Source organism: Coregonus lavaretus (genome assembly GCF_964263955.1).
Source record: "Coregonus lavaretus genome assembly, chromosome: 17".
In the NCBI taxonomy this organism is placed as follows: Eukaryota; Metazoa; Chordata; class Actinopteri; order Salmoniformes; family Salmonidae; genus Coregonus; species Coregonus lavaretus.
Genome location: NC_140004.1, coordinates 10,325,176 through 10,335,476, shown reverse-complemented (window position 1 = coordinate 10,335,476; position 10,301 = coordinate 10,325,176). Strand labels below are relative to the sequence as shown.

General features: G+C 42.7%; 1 protein-coding gene across 1 annotated transcript; it reads left to right on the top strand.

Annotated features, from left to right (window-relative positions):
- Window positions 1-67: 67 nt before the first annotated feature.
- Window positions 68-5,661, top strand: LOC311144583 (corrinoid adenosyltransferase MMAB-like). Its single transcript, XM_084180615.1, has 9 exons — window positions 68-226; window positions 590-654; window positions 740-833; window positions 921-978; window positions 1,068-1,140; window positions 1,245-1,342; window positions 4,788-4,852; window positions 4,967-5,026; window positions 5,124-5,661. Exons 1-9 carry the CDS (start codon window positions 120-122, stop codon window positions 5,206-5,208), a joined length of 705 nt encoding a protein of 234 aa, XP_084036741.1. The 5' UTR covers window positions 68-119; the 3' UTR covers window positions 5,209-5,661.
- The last annotated feature ends 4,640 nt before the right edge of the window (window positions 5,662-10,301 follow it).

Here is a 10,301-nt window from a genome sequence, read left to right as displayed (position 1 = left end):
AATCAACATCCTACTCTCTCCTTCGTGCCATTGGTCGTGCGATAAGATGTCCAACCCACTCACATACGGATACCGCTGATAAACAAGAGGCACAACGCGCGTTTTTATTTTACGTAAACATGGCTTCAATGATTACCAAACCATCTCACCTACGTTCTATCCTAGCAAGGACTGGCAAATGTTTAGCTGTGAATTGGACAAAGACATCATTTGGATCAGAAAGAAGGTAGCTGTATGGACCTTGCTTCTTATACTAATATGATATCTTGTTTGGTTGGTAGCTAGCTAGCGATGTGTCACAGTTATTTGACACACAGCTAGCTAATTAGCTACACATCAGTGGAGCCATTACAATGAGTCAGTCCTCCAATAGCTCCTCCCATCAGCCTCCTCTGCTTCACATGTAGTACTAGTCACACAGGTAGTGGAAGAGAATGGGATGAATAAGAAACACACCTGAAATTATTGTAGATGACAGCTAGCTATGCTAGCCAATAATGTTGCCTACAGACAGACAGCTGAAATTATCTTGCCTGCAGTGATAGCCAAGCTAGCATAAAGCTCTTGATTATCTTTTTCTCCTGGAAAGTTATGCCTCCAAAACTGATGGAGAAAGCAGGATCCCCAAAATATACACCAAAACTGGTGATAAAGGTGAATATGCAAGCAAGTCATTGCACATCATATGGTCATTTCAACGAAGAACGCTTTGCTTATCATCTTCCTGTCATTGCCAAAGGTTTCTCTAGCACTTACACTGGAGAGAGAAGACCCAAGGAAGATCATGTGTTTGAAGCATTGGGAACAACAGATGAATTGTCATCAGCAATAGGGTAATGTGATGTCCATTCCATCTATTAGGTATAATGCTTTGTTTCCCCTGACTGAATTTATTAACTGTCTTGTGTTGTCTTCTACAGCTTGGCCAGAGAATTTTGTATCGACAAAGGCCATACATTCACAGATCAGCTAGACAAGGTCTGAGTTTGAACTTTTTCATTTCATTTTGGGAGAGTAATGATAAACATGTTATCTTTTACTCAATGTTTACCCTTCTGATCCCACAGATTCAGTGTGTATTACAAGATGTGGGATCCAACATTGCCACACCTCGGTCATCTGCAAGAGAAATTCATATTAGTAAATGGCTTTCTGTAAATCATTTTGAAGAATCATTCCACACAGCTTACCCCAGTCAGTGGTCTTCTCATTCTCCTTATACTCTCTCTCACTCTTGCCAACAGAGAAAACAAAGTTCAGTTCCCAACCAGTGGCAGACCTGGAAATCTGGATTGATGAGTTCACAGAGAAGCTACCACCACTGACAAACTTCATATTACCTGTAAGCACTCACCCACTGGATGAACCTTTTAGAAAACTGAACTTTTATTTATAATGTGATGTGGAATTTTGAGAAAGGCTTACAGTTTCATATTCCAAATACATGAGCTAACAATACTTTCAAGGTAAAACAGCATGAGGCAGATGAGGTACTGTAATTGTATATGTGAATCCATGTGTAAAGCAACTCAATGCATGTGTATGGACTTGTACTACAGTGCATTCGGAAAGCCTTATTCTAAAATTGATTAAATTATTATTTTCCCTCATCAATCTACACGCAAAACCCCATAATGACAAAGCAAAAACAGTTTTTTAGAAATTTTGGCAAATGTATAAAAAACTAAAGACGGAAATAACACATTTACATAAGTATTCAGACCCTTTACTCAGTACTTTGTTGAAGCACCTTTGGCAGCGATTACAGCCTTGAGTCTTCTTTGGTATGACACAAAGCTTGGAACACCTGTATTTGGGGAGTTTCTCCCATTCTTCTTTGCAGATCCTCTCAAGCTCATCTGTCAGGTTGGATGGGGAGCGTCGCTGCGCAACTATTTTCAGGTCTCTCCAAAGATGTTAGCTAGGGTTCAAGTCTGGGCTCTGGCTGGGCCACTCAAGGACATTCAGAGACTTGTCCCGAAGCCAGTCCTGCGTTGTCCTGTTGCAATGTGAACCTTCGCCCCAGTCTGAGGTCCTGAGCGCTCTGGAGTAGGTTTTCATCAAGGATTACTCTGTACTTTGCTCCGTTCATCTTTCCCTCTCCTGACTAGTCTTCCAGTCCGTGCCACTGAAAAACATCCCCACAGCATGATGCTGCCACCACCATGCTTCACCGTAGGGATGATGCCAGGTTTCCTCCAGACGTGACGCTTGGCATTCAGGCCAAAGAGTTAAATCTTGGTTTCATCAGACCAGATAATCTTGTTTCTCATGATCTGAGAGTCCTTTAGGTGCCTTTTGGCAAACTCCAAGCGGGCTGTCATGTGCCTTTTACTGAGGAGTGGCTTCCGTCTGGCCACACTACCATAAAATAATAATAGTGCTGCAGAGATGGTTGTCCTTCTGGAAGGTTCTTCCATCTCCACAGAGGAACTCTGGAGCTCTGTCAGAGTGACCATTGGGTTCTTGGTCACCTCCCTGACCAAGGCCCTTCTCCCCCGATTGCTCAGTTTGGCCTGGCGGCCAGCTCTAGGAAGAGTCTTGGTGGTTCCAAACTTCTTCCATTTAAGAATGACGGAGGCCATTGTGTTCTTGGGGACCTTCAATGCTGTAGAAATGTTTTTGTACCCTTCCCCAGATCTGTGCCTCAACATAATCCTGTCTCGGAGCTCTACAGACAATTACTTAGACCTCATGACTTATGCTTTGAGATGCACTGTCAACTGTGGGACCTTATATACAGTGGGGAGAACAAGTATTTGATACACTGCCGATTTTGCAGGTTTTCCTACTTACAAAGCATGTAGAGGTCTGTAATTTTTGTCATAGGTACACTTCAACTGTGAGAGACGGAATCTAAAACAAAAATCCAGAAAATCACATTGTATGATTTTTAAGTAATTCATTTGCATTTTATTACATGACATAAGTATTTGATCACCTACCAACCAGTAAGAATTCCGGCTCTCACAGACCTGTTAGTTTTTCTTTTAGAAGCCCTCCTGTTCTCCACTCATTACCTGTATTAACTGCACCTGTTTGAACTCGTTACCTGTATAAAAGACACCTGTCCACACACTCAATCAAACAGACTCCAATCTCTCCACAATGGCCAAGACCAGAGAGCTGTGTAAGGACATCAGGGATAAAATTGTAGACCTGCACAAGGCTGGGATGGGCTACAGGACAATAGGCAAGCAGCTTGGTGAGAAGGCAACAACTGTTGGAGCAATTATTAGAAAATGGAAGAAGTTCAAGATGATGGTCAATCACCCTCGGTCTGGGGCTCCATGCAAGATCTCACCTCGTGGGGCATCAATGATCATGAGGAAGGTGAGGGATCAGCCCAGAACTACACGGCAGGACCTTGTCAATGACCTGAAGAGAGCTGGGACCACAGTCTCAAAGAAAACCATTAGTAACACACTACGCCGTCATGGATTAAAATCCTGCAGCGCACGCAAGGTCCCCCTGCTCAAGCCAGCACATGTCCAGGCCCGTCTGAAGTTTGCCAATGACCATCTGGATGATCCAGAGGAGGAATGAGAGAAGGTCATGTGGTCTGATGAGACAAAAATATAGCTTTTTGGTCTAAACTCCACTCGCCGTGTTTGGAGGAAGAAGAAGGATGAGTACAACCCCAAGAACACCATCCCAACCGTGAAGCATGGAGGTGGAAACATAATTCTTTGGGGATGCTTTTCTGCAAAGGGGACAGGACGACTGCACCGTATTGAGGGGAGGATGGATGGGGCCATGTATCGCGAGATCTTGGCCAACAACCTCCTTCCCTCAGTAAGAGCATTGAAGATGGGTCGTGGCTTGGTCTTCCAGCATGACAACGACCCGAAACACACAGCCAGGGCAACTAAGGAGTGGCTCCGTAAGAAGCATCTCAAGGTCCTGGAGTGGCCTAGCCAGTCTCCAGACATGAACCCAATAGAACATTTTTGGAGGGAGCTGAAAGTCCGTATTGTCCAGCGACAACCCCGAAACCTGAAGGATCTGGAGAAGGTCTGTATGGAGGAGTGGGCCAAAATCCCTGCTGCAGTGTGTGCAAACCTGGTCAAGACCTACAGGAAACATATGATCTCTGTAATTGCAAACAAAGGTTTCTGTACCAAATATTAAGTTCTGCTTTTCTGATGTATCAAATAGTTATGTCATGCAATAAAATGCAAATTAATTACTTAAAAATCATACAATGTGATTTTCTGGATTTTTGTTTTAGATTCCGTCTCTCACAGTTGAAGAGTACCTATAATAAAAATGACAGACCTCTACATGCTTTGTAAGTAGGAAACACTGCCGATTTTGCAGGTTATCAAATACTTGTTCTCCCCACTGTAGACAGGTGTGTGCCTTTCCAAATCATGTTCAATCAATTGGGTTTACCACAGGTGGACTCCAATCAAGTTGTAGAAACATCTCAAGGATGATCAATGGAAACAGGATGCACCTGAGCTCAATTTCGAGTCTCATAGCAAAGGGTCTCAACACTTATGTAAATAAGGTATTCGTTTTTTGATTTTAATACATTTGCAAACATTTTGAAAAACTGTTTTTTACTTTGTCATTATGGAGTATTGTGTATAGATGGATGAGGGAAACAATTTAATCAATTTTAGAATAAGGCTGCAACGTAACAAAATGTGGAAAAAGCCAAGGGGTCTGAATACTTTCCGAATGCACTGTATGTAGTGGTGTTATTTATAAGGTCCCTTTGTGGGTGAAGACATTGTCTATGCATATTGGTTTTATCTTAACTTCTCTGTCTGGTTACATAGTCTGGAGGAAAGAGCAGTGCGGCCCTCCACATAGCACGGACAGTGTGTCGCCGAGCAGAACGCAGGTCAGTTCCAACGAATCATAAGGTTGTTTAGACCCACCACGGTAAAACATTGTGATCCTGAACATAGCCACAGAAACAGCCATATTAGCCATAACACTTGTCTTATGTTTCCAGCGTTTCCCCTATTGTACGGTCAGGTGAGGCCGATCCTGATGTTGCCAAATATTTGAACAGGTATGTTCCTTGTATAAATGTGCAGATGTATTATCATGCGTTTTTAAGAAAGTAGTGTACTCTTGCTGATAAACATTTACCTCACGTCTTCCCATAGATTGAGCGACTACCTGTTCACAGTGGCCAGGTACACAGCCATGAAAGAAGGCAACGAGGAGACAATCTACAAAAGACCTGAGTGACACACGTCTACACATGAAAGAACAAACCGGGGACCTTTGTGGAACAACCTTTGTTCGGCTTCCAGGTTGAATTAATCAGTCATCGGCATTGGTTTATGTGAAAGACAGTTCAATGGATCCAAGTTTAAATACTGTATCTCATGATGGAACTTTTCCTAGATTTCACATAAAGACTCGAATCCAAGTTCGACTTTGCTGGAGGCAAAATCTAAACGTGCTGACACTTTACTTTTAATGTCATGATTTCTTTATCAAGTATTCCAGAGAGAACTGGATGACTAGCTTTTATCTATCACCCAGCGTCAGAAAGGACACATTTCTAATGAAAACTTTAGATGAGACTCCATATTGAATGATAATAAACCTATATATTTGTATAGCATATAAGATAGCCCATTTGTAGAAATGCTATGATCTGATGCTGCAGTAAATAAATAAAAATGTCAGCACGTTACCACATTGTTCTACATCTCAAACGTAAAGTGCTGAATGTCATATTGAAGACCTATCACAGCTGGTTCTCAGAACTGTATTGTAGGTTCAGATGTCATTTCACACAGGGCTTTCCAACATCGCTTCGTACAGCTCAGCCCGGCTCAGTATTGTGAAAAGGGCGCCGTCTTCCAATTCACACACAGTCACAGTATCTGGCACCAGCCCTGGCTCTTCTGGGAAATGCTACTGGCCCAGGTCATAAGAGACAGATTGTGGTCCTCATATGGCAGGTAACACAGGTAGGTGACACACTCGATGCACATGCTTCTGAGCAGGCATGATTTCCTGTGTGAGAAGGTATCAAAGCTATTGCGCCCATGGTAGGAACTCATTCTACTGGCACCTGTCAAGTGGAGTTAAAAAAGATGGAGGATTATTGCACTTAACCCTCATTTGCTCCAGGGTCACTGTACTACTATGGCTGACCCTGTAAAACACATTTCACTGTATGTGACAATACAATATATATTTTCTATTATATATTTATTAATGTACTATGGTGCTGCTTACCAGACCTTATTATGGAAGTCCAGGGTTGTCCAATAAGATATTTGTTTTCTGCTGCAAAAACGTTTTGCCTTACTGAACATGACCCATGTCTCCGCACTGAGAAGAGATGAAGACCCGAGGCAGCGATCTGACCCAGACTGTTCTAGAACCTACCTACGCCCCGAAAAGGCAGGACCACCATCAGGCTCTGCAGGACCCTGTCATTGGAGCAGCGTATAGTATGTGTATAATCAGTGCCTTTTCTAGGAACAAGCGGCCGCTAGCAAGACGGCAATCTAGCAAGACGGCAATATTTTATTAATGTAGTGTTTCCCCTCTAGAAAGCTATGACCTGGAATTGTTTATTTACGTATGTCTTTAGAAGAAAATAAAAATCTACCCATATGATCTAGTACACAAAATAATAAAACATATACAAATATGATTTTAAAAATTGTGAATGAATAAGCCTTTCATATTTTATAATAATACACCACATGACCAAAAGTATTATGACACCTGCTCGTCGAACATCTCATTCCAAAATCATGGGCATTAATATGGAGTTGGTCTCCCCTTTGCTGCTATAACAGCCTCCACTTTTCTGGGAAGGATTTCCACTACATGTTGGAACATTGCTGCGGTGACTTGCTTCCATTCAGCCACAAGAGCATTAGTGAGGTCGGGCACTGATGTTGGGCGATTAGGCCTGGCTCGCAGACGGAATTCCAATTCATCCCAAAGGCGTTAGATCGGGTTGAGGTCAGGGCTCCGTACAGGCCAGTCAAGTTCTTCCACACCGATCTCGACAAACCACTTCTGTATGGACCTCGCTTTGTGCACGGGGGTATTGTCATGCTGAAACATGAAAGGGCCTTCCCCAAACTGTTGGCACAAAGTTGGAAGCACAGAATCGTGTAGAATGTCATTCATTGTATGCTGTAGCATTAAGATCTCTCTTCACTGGTACTAAGGGTACTAGTCCGAACCATGAAAAACAGTCCCAGACCATTACTCCTCCACCAAACTCTACAGTTGGCACTATGCATTCGGGCAGGTAGCGTTCTCCTGACATCCGCCAAACCCAGATGAGTCCGTTGGACTGCCAGATGGTGAAGCGTCATTCATCACTCCAGAGAACGCGTTTCCACTGCTCCAGAGTCCAATGGCAGCGAGCTTTACACCACTCCAGCCGACGCTTGGCAATGCGCATGGTGATCTTAGGCTTGTGTGCGGCTGCTCGGCCATGGAAACCCATTTCCTGAAGCTCCCGATGAACAGTTATTGTGCTGACGTTGCTCGGTAGTGAGTGTTGCAACGGAGGACAGACAATTTTTACGCGCTAAAGCACTCGTCCGTCCCGTTCTGTGAGCTTGTGTGGCCTACCACTTCGCGGCTGAGCCGTTGTTGCTCCTAGACGTTTCCACTTCACAATAACAGCACTTACAGTTGACCGGGGCAGCTCTAGCAGGGCAAACATTTGACGAACTGACTTGTTGTAAAGGTGGCCTCCTATGACGGTGCCATGTTGAAAGTCACAGAGCTCTTGAGTATGGGCCATTCTACTGCCAATGTTTGTCTATGGAGATTGCATGGCTGTGTGCTCGATTTTATACACCTGTCAGCAACGTGTGACTGAAATAGCCAAATACACTAATTTGAAGGGGTGTCCACATACTTTTGGCCGTGTAGTGTACATACATATACGTACACACTGAGGGTACAAAACATTAAGAACACCTTCCTAATATTGAGTTGCACCCCCTTTTGCCCTCAGAACAGCCTCAATTCGTTGGGGCATGGACTCTACAAGGTGTCGAAAGCGTTCCACAGGGATGCTGTCCCATGTTGACTGCAATGCGTCCCACAGTTGTGTCAAGTCGGCTGGATGTCCTTTGGGTGGTGGACCATTCTTGATACACACAGGAAACTGTTGAGCGTGAAAAACCCAGCAGCGTTGCAGTTCTTGACACAAACCGGTTCCTCTGGCACCTACTACCATACCCCGTTGCCCATTCACCCTCCACACATTCTAAAAGATAAGTCTTCATGCAGAGATCCCCCAGCCTGGTCCTGCAACACATAGACAAAAGCCAGTGTATTCTTATGTGTAAACCAAACAAGTGATGTAGTTACTGTAGTAGTCCATAACAAATCATAATTCAGTACACCTTCTGCGTGTTAGGCGACCTTTCCTCTTGCATGCATAGCATGCTCTTGCTTTCCCACTAATGCTGTAGAATGTTTACCTCTCGAACAGGCTTACAGATATAAGCCTGCTGAAAAGTTTGTACTAAACAGAGGTCAGCCCCTGGGCGGTAAGCATACCATTAAACCCCCAGTATCAGAGGGAAATGACTCCAAATCAGGCAATGAATAAGTAAATCAGTCAAAGATGTGATTGATATATAAAGAAATTCAAGTTGTTCGATCTGGTCTCCTTAACTTTCTGAAAGTAATATTGATCTCAAAGATGAACAAAGTTGAACAATATTCCTTGAGCTGGAGTAACAAAAGTAAATCAATAAAACATTACAGATTGTTATTACTACCAAAGTAATTAAAGTGAATTTTGACAGCAACTATCGATGCGTCTGACTAGTTTTAATGCACTTACCTCCGCATCGCTTTGAACCAGCGCCTTGGAGAAGGACTTGGAAGGGTACTCATGGTTTTTGAGATACAATGATCGTAAAACAAACTATTGTTTATGAAAAGGATGCACTGATATTCATGCTCACGACCCAAACTTCAGAGTCGACTGACAGATTGGGGTGCTTCGGGCGTGCGCAGTATAAACCAGCATGTGACACAATCAAACTTTGCAGATAGTAATGTCATTAATAGAGAACTGACCATGGAGAACGATAGAAGTTTCTAGTGGCCAAAAGGCAATTTTAGCATGGGCAGCGCCACTGAAGGCTTCCACCATTTTAATGTAGTCAACTGGGTGGGACTTCCAACTTCATTGGCTGATCCCTTCTGAATACCTGGTTGGAGTCATGTCCAACCGGGTCATCAGGAAGGATCAGCCAATCGTGAAGAAGAAAATGTACTACTTTAAAATGGAGATAGCCTCAATGGCGATGCCCATGGTGTGTCAGATGCTATAATGGCAGATACAAAGATGAATCCTCGCTCTATGGGACTGACACAGGACCCCATGACAGAACCTGTTCTTCACAACTGTTATATCATTATTTAATTAATAAATACCGCTCTATACAGAGCTTGTCCTGAAGTGAGAGAAAATAATAGCATTCCTGAAGAAATAAAACCAAGACACTCACTTTAGTTGATAAGTAAAGTTTTTAGAATAATTATGGTTAACATGACAACAATTATGTTATTGTTTTACAGCAGAAATTGTATCTTACACATGGACATGTTTTACATGGAAATAGAGTTTTCAATAACCTGTATTTCACATAGTGCAACCAGTTTCAAAGATACTTTTAAAAAATTGGGAGGGGACAGTACTTTCATAGGAGTATGTTGCACATTTCCTGGATTTCTTTTCTTCTAATTCATAAAAAGATATAGCAAGATTTCATGACATCATTTAAAACTGAGGCGTGCCCTCTAACACCAGACAGAGCTTGTGAGGTATCTTCCAGTCTTCTCTGGGACACTGAGCATTTCCATTCCATTACTCATTTTTAACCCATTTCAGGCTGTTGAAACAATTTATTGAAAGAAATTATGTGTAACCTTTAGTCAGACTGGCACCACTGAAGTCATCCCTTATGAAAAAAATTGCAGTCAGATTGCAGTATAACTGCAGTATGCTGCAAATACTGCATTTAAAATAACACTTTTTTTACTGCAGTAATGTTGCAGTGTAACAGCAGTTCACTGCACTTATTCTGCAATTACTGTGTCCAAAATACCAGTCGACTGCAGTTACTGCACTTTTACTGCAGTTTCAAAACTGCAATCTTTTTTTGTAAGGGATTGAGCACTGATTAGTCCTTGAGAATGAAGGAAATATTTCGCAGTGATCCCAACAGACTGAAAATTGAGTTAAGGTCTTCCCATACAGTCACTAAGACAAGTTGTCATTTCGATTTGTCAATGAGATTGATGGCATTCATAACTGGGGGGGGGGG